The 17,663-nt window shown below is 41.7% G+C and overlaps 3 protein-coding genes across 15 annotated transcripts in view; 1 reads left to right on the forward strand and 2 right to left on the reverse strand.

Annotated features, from left to right (window-relative positions):
* Nucleotides 1–1,579: 1,579 nt before the first annotated feature.
* Nucleotides 1,580–4,491, reverse strand: epdl1 (ependymin-like 1). Of its 2 annotated transcripts, XM_071478045.1 has the most exons (6): nt 4,337–4,489; nt 4,073–4,107; nt 3,839–3,973; nt 2,415–2,601; nt 2,237–2,324; nt 1,580–2,094 (listed from the first exon to the last, which is right to left on the reverse strand). In XM_071478045.1, exons 1-6 carry the CDS (start codon nt 4,401–4,403, stop codon nt 1,962–1,964), a joined length of 645 nt encoding a protein of 214 aa, XP_071334146.1. In that variant the 5' UTR covers nt 4,404–4,489; the 3' UTR covers nt 1,580–1,961. The 2 variants fall into 2 exon arrangements, with proteins under 2 accessions (XP_071334146.1, XP_071334145.1); XM_071478044.1 differs by having other exon boundaries at nt 1,767–2,094; nt 2,237–2,601; nt 4,337–4,491.
* Nucleotides 4,492–5,064: 573 nt separating this feature from the next.
* On the reverse strand, nt 5,065–14,881 carry alpk1 (alpha-kinase 1). 4 transcript variants are annotated; one of them, XM_071478051.1, is made up of 15 exons: nt 14,742–14,881; nt 13,915–13,978; nt 13,049–13,291; nt 12,649–12,803; nt 12,365–12,563; nt 12,017–12,076; nt 11,841–11,927; nt 11,680–11,756; nt 11,492–11,587; nt 11,299–11,406; nt 9,343–11,155; nt 8,319–8,466; nt 8,077–8,239; nt 7,152–7,338; nt 5,066–7,042 (listed from the first exon to the last, which is right to left on the reverse strand). In XM_071478051.1, exons 3-15 carry the CDS (start codon nt 13,167–13,169, stop codon nt 6,819–6,821), a joined length of 3,438 nt encoding a protein of 1,145 aa, XP_071334152.1. In that variant the 5' UTR covers nt 13,170–13,291; nt 13,915–13,978; nt 14,742–14,881; the 3' UTR covers nt 5,066–6,818. The 4 variants fall into 4 exon arrangements, with proteins under 4 accessions (XP_071334150.1, XP_071334152.1, XP_071334151.1 ...); XM_071478050.1 differs by having other exon boundaries at nt 13,049–13,294; XM_071478049.1 differs by lacking the exons at nt 13,049–13,291; nt 13,915–13,978; nt 14,742–14,881 and adding an exon at nt 12,886–13,042 and having other exon boundaries at nt 5,065–7,042; nt 11,299–11,403.
* Nucleotides 14,882–14,995: 114 nt separating this feature from the next.
* LOC139621497 (RAS guanyl-releasing protein 2) overlaps nt 14,996–17,663 on the forward strand; it is a 40,962-nt gene continuing 38,294 nt past the window's right edge. For 3 of the 9 annotated variants that reach the window (XR_011691006.1, XR_011691007.1, XM_071478052.1), the window contains exon 1: nt 15,007–15,361. The gene's annotated coding sequence lies outside the window, so the exon portion shown is untranslated. Of the gene's footprint in view, nt 15,362–17,663 lie in introns of all 9 variants that reach the window. The other 6 variants (XM_071478054.1, XM_071478053.1, XM_071478057.1 and 3 more) reach the window with 4 other exon arrangements.

Genomic DNA, 17,663 nt, shown 5'->3' on the forward strand with positions numbered 1-17,663 from the left:
CATTCACTTCCTTACACGCAAGCTGGTCGGGCCCCCAGCCTGCATCCACTGCCAGGTTTCTTAGCTCACATCTGTCCTGTCAAGATAACAGTTAAACCAATAGTTGCATTAGACGGTGGCAGTAGTACAAAAAAAGGGCAAAAATCTTGATCTTAGCACACATCTGTAACATTTTATCTCCCAGATTTTTCTTTTGCAGGTAATGTAGAAGGGAAAATTTGGATTCAAGAGGTTAAACCATGATGCGTACTCAATATAATTTCCATGCAAATAAACAACTACTTAACATAGAACAGCAATGTCACAATCATTATCATCAAAGTGAAAAAAAGACAAGACTGCATGTCCCACATGAGGCTTGAATGGCCATAACATCATTCTTGTTTATGTGCGCCACAGCAGAAAACATGTGTACACACAATGACACATTAATGAAATATTAAAATACAGTGAGAATTAAAATCCTGTGAAGAACTGAAAAGTCATCTTTAATCTTAGTGAGGCCATTTCTTGGTCAACTTTTTTCCTGATCAGTCTTATTTTTCAAATATATCACAAAAGATAAATACAACTCAAACATAGGACAGTTCAGTCAGGTAATTTGCATACTGCCACCCATCCATTTGAAAATATATCTATATAAATATATTCATATAAATATCTTCAGATTCACAGATAGATAAAGTAAAAAAAGTAAGTAAAGAGAAAAAATAAAAAACATGGGTTATACAGCTGTGCTTCTATCTGCTGTGCCCTCAGCAAAGAATAGAAATGGTTGCCAAGGGGTACTGAATTTCCTGGTTGACCTCTTATGGTATAGCTGATTTTTTCATAACCTCTCTGATCTATTGGCCATATGCAGGAAGGAGAGAATGCTTGCACTTGGATAGAAAAAGCTTCTGGCTAGTAGAGCGCTAAAGGCCGTCTGCTGGGGCCACATACATGAAGTGTAGGGACCTCACCGGGAGTACCTAGCCTCCCTGCACGATGTGCCATCTACCATCTTCATCTCCTCTGAAAAAAAGGACTAATGCAGAAAGTATTCAGACTAACAAGCAACTCAGTTGCCTGTGCAATGTAAGCAAAAATAAATGCAAAAGCAGTGCAAGCAAAATAAAGCATAAGGGAAAGCAAAGCATAAAAGGAGCAAAACTAACAGGGACAAAGACAGCAGCAGGTGAACCTACAAGGTTATTGTGGCCCTGCTCACCACCTCAGGTATGGGACATGAACACAGTCTCTCAATGGTGGGCAGGACAATGACCAGCAAACCTAAAATAGAGGCAGTGACGGAGTAAACAAACATGACCAGCCACCAAAAAGACAGGGACCAAAGAGAGAGAGGGGCCACAGGTGCTTTGCATAACCTGGCGTTATGAGTTCTAAAGTGTTATAAGGGAGTCGGATGGAGGAAGCATAAGGGCTGAGGCTGTGTTCACTAACACTACACACACATTCCAGGGGGGCGTTCCCCACCACAAAGGCATCAAAAGGAGAAGGAAAGGTCCAGACTTTGACTTTTTTGTGCAGAGTTGTGGTGATATATGTGTTGTATGTTGACATTAGACACAGAGACACATTTGTTTGGTATTCTTATGTTTTTATTGATAAAAACTGCATGTGGTCACACAGCACATTGTTAGAAAACAGGAGCTGTGATGTAGGTACTGTCATGATGTTGTGAATGAAAACCGACTGCAGGTGCTTTTTTTTTTTATTTTGCATACTTTTGCCCCGACCTGAAAGAAGGCTGAAGTCTGCTGGCATTATTTTTTAAAGCTGTATCAACTGATTATAAAAAGAAAAAAGTCGAAAATATTAAAACATTTTCAAAATTTGGTCTTTGAATTTGTTTGTAGCAGGAGTACTTGTGATGTATACCATATAACAAACCTATGATTCAGTGAGCTGGCGAGATTTATACCTCAAAAAAGGTTTGAAAGATTAGTTAAATGAGGCCTTTAATGCTTTTTAAAGAACAAGCTAAGAAAGTCTGCAGGCTCCTCCTTGCTGTTCTCCATCTCTGTATCCGGGCAGAAGTCTGGAGGGTTGAGCTCACCTGGGTCCGAAATCCCAACAACGTTGTTAAAGTAGCTAGAAAACAGAAAGACAGAGACATAATGATCACTTGGCCAGACAGAAATATTTCTGATTTTCAAAAGTCTGTTTCTGGCCTGTCACTATTATACTTTCCTGTCATATAGAGTGGTTTTTACAGAGTTGATCTTAATCTTACCTTAACACCATCCATCCAAACTGCTCTGTGTGGAACGCAGCGCTGACAGGAATGCATCCGAATTCAGTGTATGTAATCATGAACTTTCCTGGAGGGACAGAGATGAAAACAACTGTGTTAATAAAATGGCACTGACCAATAGACAGTGAATACACTTTGACATTACACGCTCTCTCACCTCCTTTGTCGGGCTGATCTCCCGTCCAGGTGTTGACCAGGAGTCCCTCTCCAGGTCCAGATGAGCTGCCCACAACAGCCTGGCCCAGCAGAGATGCAGTTTTTGGGATTCCCAGAGGATAGAAGTCTCCCTTTAAAGGCTTTTTCTTGCATGTACGGTTATGTTTGACAATCTCATACATGGTAGCCTGTGGGATGAAAGTTGTAGGAGGGTGACTATTAGTTATTTTGATTCATTTGAATCTTTTTTTTTTCTTTTTAAACCTGACTTTTACACTTTTATTTCCAGAGTGCCGTGGACAAAAAAAAAGACAAAACACAAATTGCAGAAGCCGTGAGTGGTGTTCAAAGACCACTATACAATTACCATAGAAAAAGTTGATATTAAATAAAATATAAAAGATCCCATGTTGTATAATGTGAGATCCATGTCTTTTTTGATTATAAAGCAGGTCTAAGTTCGATATTAATACTGTGAAAGTATCAAAGCCTCAGTCCACAGAGAAATGCACACAGCCTGTATTCAGAAACTGAGCCTTAAAACCAGCCGTCAGGACTTCTGTAACTTTGTGATGTCACAACAAAGCAGTCACCTCCCTCAGCCATGCCCCAAGCCCTGCCCACCTGGACCCACCATCCAACCTTGCAGGATTTGGTTTCTCTGAGTGTTTACCTGAAATCTGCTATATTTTATTTCAACACTCAGAAAACAGTCAGCCAGTTAGAAGAGTGGCTCAGACCCTCTCTTCTGATTGGCTCACCTCTCTTACCCTTACTAACCTGTTGTTACTAGAGCTCCAGACAGAAGCCTGAGAGAGGAGATGTAAAACTACACTGAGGTTTTTAGAGTGAGTAAAACTGAGAGTTTTAGGTTCTTTAAACCAAAAATATATCTTCTTATGGATATCAACACTTAAAATAAAACATTGGAAAAGTCTAAAATGTGGGACCTTTAAATAAGGTGATATTAAATTTGACCAATTAAACCTGCACATTCACAGATCTACTCACACCTGGATTTAGCTCATATATTTTGTCTATTGTGAACTTTATCTCCCATAAAAGATTATGGTTTTGTTCTTGTGTCAACCAAAGCACCGCTCCTTGTGTAAAGTACTTACAAAGTTCACATAAAATTTGCAATATTGGAGGCAAATTAAATTCCCTCAGCAATAAACACGACTAACTGAACCTCTGCGCATGAACTTGTTTTGTTGCAAATCTTATTACTGTCCTTTGAAATAAAAGCTGATGATTCCTTAGTCTTAATTTGTATCTGTGCTCTTAAGTTTTCAAATATTAGAAATGAAGTTTAAAGTCTGATGTGGATCTGTGTGCTTTGACTTCAATAAAACAATTTTCCTTGTACTTTTCACTGCTCCCTAAAATAAATATTTGGGATGGTCACGTTATTGCATTGGTCACCTCTCTGTAGAGCAGCAGAACGTCATAGGTGAAGGTCTTATTCTCATAAGTGCCAATCTCCTTCAACCTCAGCCGTTGTCCCAGTGCATCATACAGGTACTGGGCATAGGCCCACACCTTCTCATTCTGTGAGCTCTGGTGAAAGATGACATGAGTGAGTTTACATATCGTAATTGTGCTTAGTCATTATGCTCAGGTCCTGGCTTAATGTGCTCACAAAACACAAACACTCACCACAGTGAGGGCCCCGCTCATTAGAGGAGGACTTGCTGTGTAAAGGAGATGTGTGAAATTATAACATTGCAATAATTAACAAGAGTACACACATTTTACACAGTAAACTAACATTAAACAAGCCTGTAAGTCAGCACTGGATGTTTTCCATTACACAAATTATTCATGAGTATTGCATAAACAACGTAAGAAACAAGAGCTGAGAAATCAGCCAGAATTACAATCATTTTCGTCCATATCTCTTGTGTCTGGTATTTTACTTACAGCATGGGTGAGGCTTCCCTGCCAGGCAGCCCACCAGTAAGCACGCGAATACTGCAAAGAGTTTCATGTTTTTGGTTTCCACGCTCCTGCTCACAGGCAGCCAAAAACACTCTGGTGCTTGTGAGAGGAGCCACTTCCTTATAAACACTGACGCTGAGGCTCCAGGAGAAAGTCCAGCCTCCAGGTTTTATTTATAACCCTGTGGGCGTCATGAAAGTCAGGTCCTTATGCATCTGAGTGAAAGGCCTCATGACATGATAAAAGGCCATAAAAGCCAACATGTCCTCTCAAGTAAAAAAAACACCTGCTGTACTTTCTGTGTTCTAAGCTGGTTAATGTTTGTCATGGAGGGGGCGACTGTTCAGAAGTTTGTGTATATATAATTGAAAAACATTGTATTGACACAAATTTCACAACCAAACTTACATACTGACCTAAAGCACACACTATAGCACATTTCACAGCCTGCAAAGATACACTACCTTTCAGGTACATAAGTGTAGAGAAAGTCCCTTTTCATAAGGTGCTTGTAAACAGTGACTGTGAGGCCTGGGCCTGTGTCAGTGGGCCAGGGGTAAAGAATGCTGTTTGTGTTCACAAGTGCAGGAAGCTATAAACCCCGAACTGGATTGTGGTTGGATTGGGCAGATAATCACGAGTTAATGGCCCCATGTATGACATCACTGTCATATGATGTGGAGATGCGTGACTGCAGTCATTAGACTAGAGCACCTGTATGTCACAGGTATGTTCTTGCTTCATTGGTTTATTCTGTTGAGTTCTTGTACACATTATAGCATTACAGATTTACACTGTATATTAACATGGTTCCTTGTTTCGGTGTCAGTATTTTACATTTCAACACTTTTGTTTTTTGAGTTTGTAATATTGCATTTGACATATTAATAATAAAAGTTGAGCTCATACAATTTACAGTGTCTCCACATCTTTATACTTACTTTCACCAAATCACAACCCCATTATGTTTAAAAAGAGAATACTGTAAATATTCATATCTTATTCATTTTTAACCTGTTTACATGCATTTTGCAAGTAATTACAGATGTTGTGTCTACAAGGTGATGTTGCACCTGCAGTTAAAAAATCAAGGGGTAATTAAATTGAATGGTAAATGGACTGCGCTTACACAGCACTTTTCTAGTCTTATTGACCACCCAGAGGAACCTCTTAGGCTACAAGCCACATTCACGCATTAACACTCCGATGTTACATCAGGGGCAATTTGGGGTTCAGTATCTTGCCCATGGACACTTTGACACTGCGGAAGAGCCAGGAATGGAACCACAGATCTTCCAAATTGGTGGACCAACTGCGCTACCTCCTGACCCACAGGAGGGAAAACCATCAGCATTAAAGCTGAATACCTAACACAAGGGAGTCAATAAAGGCGGTGAAAGGATAGATCTACTCAGTGCTGATGATGGAAAAGTTTTCATCAGAGACCAGCTTACACAGGGTCAGCTGATACCCGCTGTCAGTCCAGTCCGACAGCAATCCAGTCACATAGAAGAGAGACAGTGAAAGATTAAATACACTTTTCAAAACAAAACAATACAAGTATTTTATTGCAGTCGTTTTTGTTCTCATTTTGGTTCTCACTGTTCTCTCCCAGCCATCCCAGGACGGTGTTACGTTTATGAAGTTTAAGAAGTGTTTTGGTTGCATTAGTGCATTTTGGATGAGAGATTAAATAGTGTGCTCCATGTCGGTAAAGAGAACTCTTTATGGAAAATGTGGAGTGCCAACCTATGACAAACAATAAACTGTCAAACAGTAATACAACTTATTTGGTTGCTATATCACAAAATGTTGCATTTTTAACCACCAACAACCGTGACATGTGAGGCAAATAATCCCATGTCTATAACTGCTCTCCCAAAAATCAACACATAATTTAACTAACTTCCACGCTTTAAGTTTAAATACTGAGTGCAGTGCCACAAATAGAACTTAGTTAATCTATATGTGTGCAATTCCCCCACCAAATGCCCTTTTTATAAATTTTGTATTCTTTCACTGCTGCAGAAAAATGGATCCGGGTGACAGAAGTGCTTAATTTCATTGCAGATGTAAAATGTAAAACTCACAACACTCACCTCTGTGGTGATTGAAACAAAATTAAAACTGCTATGTTCATAAAAGGTAGCTATGTATAAGCCCCTGATTCAATTCAGATTTCAATTTTATGTGTATTGCACCAACTCATATTATACATTATCTCATGGTGATAGTGTGTATGTAGTGTGTCTACTGTTACCAGGATCAGTTGAAAATACCTAAAATAAACAAATTGAAACTACAATACATTGATTATAATTGGCTTCATTGAGGTTAAGTTATGTAAACCTATGAATTTCAGAAGCTTGCATCAAGGGCACGTTACTCTTACAGTATTTTATAAGATAAAACTGTTAATTTTCCAATTAATTAGGAATACAAACACTCATACAAACACTGAATATCAGCAACTTTTCAAAGTTTCCCTGGGAACAACATGAGGCTGTCGGACCACCGGAGGTAGTTTGAGCAGCTGGCAAATGCTATTGCACTCTGGTCCATGTTGGTCCTCCAGGAAGTATCTGAGGCCTCTCGCAGCAAAGTTGGAGGGGCCTTTAGGGGTCTTGATTGAGTGGATCTGGGGGTCAGTGAGATAGGTCAACCCTTTGCCATTGGCTGTCACCCATCCTGTTAAAAAAAAGTAAGGGGCATGATAGCACCATTTTATATGATAAGAGTATACAAGCTGTGGAAAATCATCACACACATTGGTGGCTTTAGAGAAACACACACACACCTTGAAGGTCCACGACAACTTCCTGGTAGTCAGAGAACAGGTAGGTGAAGTGTCCAAAGGCCAGGCCGTATTCTGTAGCCTGGTAACGCTTGTCCTTCTTTCCAGCGTTGTTGGTCAGTTTGACAAACTCCCCGAGCATATAGGGCTCCACTGTTACACAGCCCACGATCTCATTTCCACTCAAGATCTATTCACAAGAGGAAATAAGATAAGGTTGGAGTCCATTTTGACTTGTACACAGTTCATTAAGATTCCACCAAAATTACAGTCATGCATGTTTGTGCTACTAGAGAGAGTAAATGAGTGTTTATGTAGTCTCTGGAAGTGATTAAATGTTAGAAAAAGGTAAATTTGCACTCAGAATTCTTAAATACTGTGCTGCAGTCTTATTATACGGGGTTTATATTCAGAATTTGTATGCATGCTAAAATGGTAAATTAATGAAATATATTGTGTGGTTTGCACTCTGTCTAGGGCACATTCTTTTATTTGGTCTAATTCATTCACAGAAGAGCCGACCCAACTGTGGAAATACTCACCACTATGCTATTATTTGTATTGTAATTCTCCATTTTCCCTTTTTAACAGCTCATAGTACCTTGTCGATTAACAACCAACAAAATATTGGCTCTACTCTTGTCACAAGAGGGTATTTCTAACTATAAACTGACAACTGGAGGGTGTGCTGGCGTATTACATTAGAATTTCAACCAAAAATGCTTCAAGGCCTCTGCACTCTACTGTCTCAAAAGTTATTTAAGTCTATGTGTAAGGGGTTCTATTAAAGAAACACTCATGAATAAGGTCATTTTAATTTAATGCAACACCTGCTGTTTCTACCTCTACTAAATGAAGTAAACTATATGCAGCTGTTTTATGTTTGCGTGTGCTTTTTGTTCACTTTGCCTCCATTATCTGGCCTCACCAACAGCGCTTCTGATGGAATGAAGAAGATCTGAGCCATGACATCTTTGTCGTAGAGACTCTTATTGAATTCAGTCACATAGTACTGGGCTGTCATCTGTCTCTCCACATCTTTCAGGTGAAACTGGATCTGCTTCGGCTTCAAGTAATCCTTCCCTACATAACTAAGGACATAAATACGCAGACAAAATGAGACTTAAAGTCATCCTATTAAAGTTGTGCCTACAATGTTTAGCTGCGTACCTGCTTAACCTTTCCTCCTGGTGTAAAAACTGTACCCATATTGCTGCTCTTTGACTGCCCTGTATCCCCATTGACTCTCCGATGTAAACACAGGTCTCCCTTGCTGTCCACAGTCCTTTTGCTTTGGAGAACTTTAAATGAAGAGCACCTTCAGAGATTATCAGACAGTTACAATCAGTTTATGCACTCCTGAAGACACAGCTGGGTTTCTAGAAGCGCTCCTAGCCTACTGACTCAATTTGTGCTCGTCTTGATGCAAAGGCCTATCTGCTCAGTCAAGAAAATATTGGTAGTGGCTGTGAGAATACACTTATCCAAGCAGTGCTTTGAGCTGAATGCTAACATCAGCATGCTAACATCCTCAAAATGACAATGCTAAAATGCTAACACAAAGTACTCATGTCATTAGTTTTGCAGGTGTTTAGTCATAAACCCAAGTATTGGAAAAGTTGATTTTTTGGGGACCACCAAAGTTATTACAATTCATCCTGAGGGGGACATGAATGACTTTAGCAAATTATGTCAGTCCATCCAACATCCAATAGTTCAACATGGTGGTGCTGAAGATTCATCCTTTGCTAATCGTGAACATCTGTTCAAAACTCTGTTCCAGTCCATCAACTTTTACGTTGAGATATTTTATTTTGATCAAATGAATGGAAAGCAAGGGAATCATAATAACCAGGCATTGCACTCCATCCTCTTGGCACCATGAATGTCTGTACCAAATTTAATGGCAATCCATCTGATAGTTGTCAAGACATTTACCGTAACTAAAACCCAAAAATGAAAAAACCTTATGGTGGCACTAGAGGAAATATCAGGAGATCACCAAAGTCAAAGGCTTCATCCTTTGGGGACCATAATTATCTGTAAAAAAAAATTTTCTTAGCAATGCACCTGATAATTGTTGAGATATTTTAGCCAGACTAACCAACATTGGCAGCCCTTCAGCCATGCTGTTGTGCCCTAAAAAAATGTATAGTGAAGACAAATTTCAACATGAATGGGACTTCATACTTACTGTAGGCAGTTCTGTGTTCCTTGAGTTTGAATTGTATCTTGTCACTGTGCAACCTCTTAAGCAGACATTCATGGCAAATTCCAGCCAATAGGGCTTGGTAATCCCTCTGCGACAACAAATACTGCTGCTTAGGGACAACACTACATACAATGCTGTGCTTCAGGCAGCTGTAGCACAAGGGATTCTTCCTCTGAGGGACATTCACTTTTTCTGTAGAAGAGAATTCATTTCGTTCGTGTTCACTTTGATTCTCCTCCAGCATCTCAAAGGAACTCTCTGTGGAAGTTTCAGTGGGGGCACATTGGGATATGTTAGGGTGTGGGATTGCTAAAGAGCTCTTGATAGCAGGTTTTGTAGATACAGAATCAATCTCAGTGTCCATATTTGGGCAAACATTAAGGCTCTCATGGGGTTGTGGCTTGGAAGAGGTGATGAATTCCCATCCAGATGTGTGTTTTTTGTCTGTGAGATCATGAGCGGAATCACTGGTTTCAGAACTAAGTGTTTCCATGTGGAAGAAGCTCCGATTGGACTTTGTGCTTTGGCTTGTTCCTGCTTTTGACTGAGGTTTTCTGTTTGTGGGGGAGTTAAGGTCAGCTGAGATTTTCTCCCATGATGACTGGGAACCGAAACTGTCACTAAGGGAGCTGGAGGTTGTTCTGAGAGTTAGCTGGGATAAGGATTGTGGTGGTCCTTCAGTTACTGACAGTTTCTGTGCCACACCAGCAGTATCAGTCATCCAAGCCTCCTCAGTGCCAAGTGTCTCTATTCCAGCTTGTATCAGTTCAAACTTTTCTGAATCACTACTCACATTGGAGGAGAAAGTGGCAGGTATTGTGGATCTTGGGACTGTATGGGAACTGACAGCTGAGTTACAACCATGCAAATCTAGCTTCTTGTTTTTATCTGTGAATTGAAACATACTGTCTGACTTTTCATCATCAACCTCAGTGGTCATACAGCTCTGATTCCTTGCATTTGCTCCACCTTCAATCGCACTACTTCCTGTGTAGCCACTGCTACTGGGCCAAGAACATCCAGAACTGCTCAAGGGGAAGTTATGCCATGATGAGCCAAGGTCATCTGTGCTTCCTAGAGTGGCAGAGGGGTCAGGCTTTTGTGGTGGATGCAGAGATGATGAATTTGAACCTCTCTGATGTGACTCCTCTCCTTTGGGTATACCTTTTAATACTTTGCAGGCCTCAGTGCAACACTCTGTGTTGAGTGTCCCAATGGTTGTCCCCAGTGCAGTTATACACAGCCTTGCCCCATCTATTTCGTCTCTAGCACCCTTACAGCTTGAGTTGGTGGTCTCGCACAGTGATGCATGATACTTCTGGAATCTCTGCATCACCTTAAAGAAAGCTTCCGGAGTAAAATTTACTGATGTGTCTTTGATGTCTCTGTAGCTGTCAGGCATGAAAGACCTCTTGTCTGAATTAAGGAAAGGCTCCACTTGCAACAGACGCTTGACTTCGGCAACAAGATACATGATCTCAGCACAGAGGCTGTCTCTGTCTTGGTTATCTGCGTGACAGTAATCATAGAAGTTGGCTAAAGCTTTTTGGCAAGCCTGTGTTGCCTGCGTCACAACCTCTTGAGGAGTGCCAAGCCATTTGTGAGTGACAGTAAGGGAATAGGCAGCCTTGAGGAAGGTGTGAAGCTCCTGCTTGCTAGAGACTTGCTCACCCTCTGCTTTGGTGAGCAAGCCGATTGCAAATGCCTCTCTGGCCTCCAGGAGGAAGGACTGTCTTTGAGAGTCAGGGCACTCCACTAAAAAACTGTATGATAACAAGCAGGTCCCCTGAGTTGCCTAAAAAAAAAGAAAAAGTCTGTCAGTAGAAATTTCTATTGGATTTCTTCTATCATTAGCGATCTCACTTATCTCTGTTGTGAAACTATGACTTCATTCATTTACGACAATTGCAGGCAAGAGTCAGTTATTACATGACTTACCACATTGGTCAACACATAGAGTGAAGTGTACTGGCTGTACACCACTGCCATCTTTGCTGCCTGGGCTGCTGAGAGAAGACGATGACTCCCGTCCCCAAGTATGGACTGCTGCAAAGAAAAAAAAACACAGATAGACCTACAAATTATACACAGCCAATAATATATCATTTCACATTATGTCAGTATGACTTACCATTTCAATATCTGGATTAGTACTAAAAGCGTGGAAGTCCTCATCATTCATAGACACCAATATGTTAGCCAGTATGCCAAGAGAAGTTCCAATGCCCTATAAAATAAAGAGACATGCAGAGGAAATGTTTACAAGGGTGTGTAAACTGGGTTATGCATGTTCACAAACTCATAAAGTGCCTAAACTACCTTTTTATCAGGTTGAGGAAGTGAGAAGTAGCCGACCAGAGAAGCCCAGATAAGCTCTGCAGCTTCTAACCACAGACCTGAAACAGAGCAAAAAGATAGTGAAGAAAGTAGCCATAGCTATCAGTGTCGGTTTTCTTTCATTTAGAAAACAACTATCTTACCTAGCTTTTGCAAAATCATTCCACGCACTTGAACACTAACAGCCTGCACAAGAGCCCTGTCACTTTCAGAGTGGTACACCCAACAACCTGTATATTAGAAATGAATATTTGCTATTTATTTAGCTTGTCGTATACAGAGTAATCCATCATCATAAAATAACATAGCAAGACCTTACCTGTGGCCCCACTATTATTGATCAGGCTGCTCAGGATATACTCTGCCTTCTGCAGTTTGCCTGAAAGGAAGATGATGATTATGTTCATGTTTAGTCAGCTCTGCATAACCCATACACCAAATAGCTCCATCATGAAAATTAGTAATAATGACAACGTAATCAAGGCCTTTCCACATTCATTTTCCATGTTATGAGTTGGGATCAATCACTATGATGATCCAAAATGATGATTATGTTGACGTATAACATGTTACTCATCCATTTACATTTATTCAGTGCCGGTGGCTCAGCAGAAAACTAGAACTAGAAATACAGTATGTTTCACTCAACCCCTCCGTCACACTGTACCAGAGTTGAGGTAGACCCTGGCCTGTCGTACGACCAGCTGGGGGGCCACAGGAGTGTCAGGGTGGCATCTGTGGAGCAGCTTGGTGATCTTTAGCAGCCGGCTGGACTCGTCTGTCCAGTAGAGGAAACGGTCCACTAAGAAGACCACTGCCAGTGCTGTGTGTGCATCCTGAGCCACGATGGAAGTCTTTAAAACAGCCTGGAAAGAAAATAAACATATCTAGTAAACAAATAAGACACACAACAAGGAAAAAACACCGGTCACTTAGCTCTGTGATTATTACCAGTAGCTGAGGTAGGTGCTTGCTGATGAGGTCACTGAGGTTGGTTTTGTCACTGGCACTGACTGACAGCTTGTACTGCCACTTCTCAGGCACGAAGGGCCACTTCATCTCCATTGCCTCCTCCAGAAGAGAGGCCAGTTCAGCACACAGTGAGTCTACAGGAAGTATGAGTAGGTAAGAGGAACTTTAGTCCAACAAAACAGCGCGGCAGTGCAGAGAATAATGGACATAACATACCTTTAGGTCCTAAGCCCAGACAAAAGAAAACCTTTGTCCCTAATTCTTGATGCAAATCTGAGCACAATTCCACCACAAAATATCTGATCCTCACAAATCCCAATCTGACTTTCTCTCTTGCCCTAAACGGAAACTGACCAAACAGCACCATCTTGTGTCTGACCTCTGCAGCTGCAGTGGTTCAGCATCTCTGCCTCGGTGGGCTGGATGGGCTGTTGAGATGCTGTGGCTTCTGCTGCTCTGAGGCACTCCTCCAGTAAATCCCCCGCCTCCTGGCTGTCCATTCTGGTAAAAAGATGTTGTAATTGCTGTATGGGATGAAAGGAGCTCCTCCTTTCTTCTTCTCTTCAACTCTGCTCTTGCACTAGAGTGATTCTAAAGGGGAAGGTCCCACGGAATGACCAGGCTGCTGTTGAGAAAGGATTGCACAATCAGGTGTGTTTGGAAGTTTCAAAACATGAAGAATGAACTAATCAATGAATCAGCTCAATGAAGTCCTGCCAACTGAACTCCTTATACAAGTATGTGTGTATAATTTCTTACAAGTAGATGGACACCACTTTCCAAATGTGCCAACATTCTCGTGAGGAAAATGTCTCAGGTACTGAAAATCAGTTATAGTCCTTTAACAGACTTACAACGTGTCCACATCATTTAACAACGAATCTGTTGTGACCAATACTTTCAAATTCAATTAGAATATTTTGATATTCTGCAACAGATTTTTAGATTTACACATCTGTAGCCAACAGTAGCCTAACATTTGCAAGTTATTTTAGGTGTTTACTCTGAGTCTAAGTATACCTGTCACCTGAAGTGACCAAGTGTGTAGCGTGGGGTACAACACTATCATCACAGATGTTGGGAGTGGGCTGTACTTTGACAGCGGTAAACCCACAGACAGATCACTCAACAGCTTGCGTGTTTACACACTCCAGATAGTTCAAGTTAAACTTCACAAGACTCCCGCTTCTATTTGACACATGAAACACAACTTTCACACACAGCGAATAAATAAACACCACCTACCGTGTCCCCGGGTCCTCTTAGTCTTCCTGGTAGGGCAGGACTTGTGCGATGCCGCCTTCAAATGCTGTCGGAAATGTGACAGTTTTCAATGTGAGCAAAGGCACGACTAAATACTGCAGATGTGACTCAGTGGGGATTTTTTTTAAACAGAAAAAATATCACGCCCCCACTACCACTGCAAACCACAGCACTTTTTAAAGAAGTTGAAGTGACTCTACTGAATAATCATCAGCAGCAACATTTTGTCCTTTCGTGTTTACATAAGTTTATACTGTGACATTTGGCAATAGTTTTGAGACACAAAAAGACACAACATTTTAAATCTAGATTTCAGTTTTGACAGAAATTATTAATGACGACTTGCCTTTATTTTGAAGCACTTGCCATTTACTGACATTTGATGACATAGCCTATATAATTAGAAACTATTAATTAGGAAATACTAATTTCTCTACTTGTTAAAAGTATATAATGTTGTATATATACACACACACACACACACACACACACACATTATATACTTCTAACAAGTAGAGAAGTATACACTTTATGTGTGTATATATATATATATATATATATATATATATATATATATATATATATACACGAGATTATATACTTCTAACAAGTAGAGAAACTGTTAGAATAGAGAGTAATATATATATATATATATATATATATATATATATATATATATGTGTGTGTGTATAAAATTTCCCACACCACCACAGCATTGTGGTTCTTGTTTCTTGCATTAAAAAAATGCATAAAGCCTCTGTATCAAAAGCAGGTGAAAACTAAGTTTAAGGAGTTTGTGAGGGGCTGACCTGTGTGAGACTCTCGGGGGAGCACTGAGCCTGACAGGACGCGCTGGTATCCCAAGCAGCCCACGAAGTGACGGATTGTTGTGGTGCCTAATGGTGCGCCTCCGCTCGTACACAACAAGCATGTGGCCTGACTGTGGTGCTGCTGTGATGCTACCAATAGGCGGGACTGTGGCTCTGCAGTTGTGATTGTGAGGCGCACAGCTGGAACACGAACAGGAGGCTGGCAGGCGGTCCAGCTGCGACCAGATGACTGAGCTCAGCCGCCCCTGCAGACCCGACGCACACCACCACATCCATAACTCGCCTCCGAGTGCGCCAAGAGAGAGGACTCGGAAGCGTTGTAGGGTTAATGTGCCGTAAAATACCCGCATAGCCCATTCAGGAGAGCGCCGGCATCAACTCCGGGGAAGGAACCGAGTGTGCCTCCTCTTGATGACTTCTTGTGGGTTTCGATCATTGCCGCCTCTCACCGCAGGAGCAGGCATTCCCACTCCGTAACCCCAACAGGCGTTATGAGTTCGGCGATGCTGGTGATGTAACGCTTTTCATCCAGCGCTCACTCCAGCAACTGTGATCACTGTCGCCTCTCCTCGGAGCATGGGGCCCTTCAAACTCTAAAGGTAAGCTCTGTCTGTCTGAGCTCGCATGTTGGATCAAAGCAGAGGCAGCTTGATTTCATCTAGACATTTTTACGCATGACGGATCTCAGATATGATCGTTTTGGGTTTTTTTTTTTTTGGAGGAAATCTTTGCCTGCTTAATGTTCCGTGTAAGAAATGAACCACTTGAAATACTGCTGTACATCAGTGTACTGTTGTACTGCAATCAGTAGGTCAGATCAGGAATGGACTTGCCTGTTTGCACCATCAGCCACAGCTGCCTGATAATTTCATGGTGACTCATTATGCATAGTGTCTTGGATGAGCTCTGTACTTTGTGGTGGAATAACTACTCACAGCTCAGACTTGAAAAAGACATAGGTTGCATCCTCCAGCAACAAGCTATCTACCAGCTGAGCAGTGTTAATGTTGGGCTCATTTACAGAGCAGGTCGGAAGCAACAGCTCATTGTTGGTTAGTTTGTCTGCACAGCTCATAAAAAACAAATGACTGTGTGGAGGAATGAATGAGAGAATACATTAGCTTCATTAATAAGTTACACGTACCCTATAGGCATAAGTACCATAACATGATCCACAGGTGCTTAGCTGCAACAGCATTGATGACACACACTGTGCAAACCTGCCTCATGGTGATCTGATTCCATCACAAATGGGATCAACAGTGGTTTACAGGAAGGAGGAGCATCATGGAGCAGAGGAGAGGAGGATGGAGGAACGCCCACTCCTAAAATTAGATCGAAGGAGTGGCAGGGTCTTTGTCCTGCTTTGACTGGTGGGGACAATGATGGTAAACAGAGGTCTGTGGACATGCAAAGTTACGCAGAGGCTTAATTTGAACCTGTGGCTTCAACCCTGATGCATCTTTTGCGGCGCCGGGCCTGATGAGGTGTCCATCAAATTACACCGGACCCATGGCAGCAAAGCTAATTACCAATGAACACCTGTGCATTGATGAGAATTCACCCCCCCCCCCCACCCCTCCCCCCCCCCAGCCTTGCGAGAAGCAAGAAGTCAGACTTGAATGTCGGGGCTGCTTGATTACTTCTCTGCAGCTTTTCTCGCTGTCTTCACTCCTGCCGTGTTTTGGTGTCAGAGCAGTGGGATTTGACTTGTAAGCCGTGACTGACTGCCTGTCTGCACATCTGAAAGTCTGAGCAGCTGTAGTTGAGCCGTGGGCAGAAAAGTCACTTCAGTGTTTTCAGTGTGGCTGACTTGGCCTGAGCGGCATGTTGCTGATTAACTGTTCCTATTTTGAATGTTGGACAAGCTTGCTTTGTGTGCACTTGCTCATCCAGACCAACATCTGATTCAGGGAATGCAAATGAGGCAGCTGTCAGCATCGGACATCATATGTACAGTGCCCACTCAAACAAATCTGTCACCAAAGAACAAATCAATAAAACAATTAGTCTGAAGTCCATTTAATCAAATGCTGCCTCATTTGATCACCAGGTACCTCAAAGTAACCCATGGCCCCTGTGATCTCAGGTACCCAACAAGTGAAGTGGTGCTTGACTTGAAAGGTATAGTGCTTTAGAAAAAATAAAGGATTTCAAGGATTCAAAGCGCCTACAGAATTGTGGTAAAATCAAGCAGAAGAGATTCACAAAAAAAACAAGCCTCTGCATCTCTACTCCTCCTTTCTCTCCTCCGCTGCCGCAGTGCAATTACTCCAGGCTTCTGGAGTAGCCACCCTTGATATTTAGCATTACTTCCAGCCACCTCAACCTGCAGCAGTGTTGCACTTATCAGGAAAGCCAGCCATAATTGGATCTGTTGTGAAGGGCTGCTGCTTTATGCCAAAAGACCAACAGCAGCAAATCAGGGAGGAGGAGGAGGAGGGGAAGGAAGGAATAAACTATCAAGCAAGAACAGAGGGACAGAGTGAGCAGGAGGGAAGCAAAAATCGATCTATAAAAGAGGAAAATCAAGCAAATAAGAAAATAATTACAGAGAGCAGACGAGAGCAGACACGTGTGCTGGATGTTCGCCATCATCGGGGTGTACGGTCCAGTGCGCTTTCTGCCTCTGTCTGCCCTCCCTATCTCATTTTTTTTTTTTACCAGCTAATCCCATCTATTCCTCCAGAGCTCCTGTACTACACTCCTAATTACCTGTATCATCCTTTCACACTCTCCCTGCCAGGCTGCATTTGCCAGTTTGGAGCCATTCATCTAAACTGTGAAGTCCTCACTCCTTTGGCTCATCGGCAATAGCGACAATAATGGATTAAATATCTTAACTATACTATATCTTATGAACTATTTGTTTATTAGGAGTGTGTTTATAACAGATTTAAA

The sequence above is a fragment of the Trachinotus anak genome, unplaced genomic scaffold, assembly GCF_046630095.1.
Source record: "Trachinotus anak isolate AG129_WGS33_773 ecotype Australia unplaced genomic scaffold, CSIRO_AGI_Tana_v1 ptg000005l, whole genome shotgun sequence".
Lineage (NCBI taxonomy): Eukaryota > Metazoa > Chordata > Actinopteri > Carangiformes > Carangidae > Trachinotus > Trachinotus anak.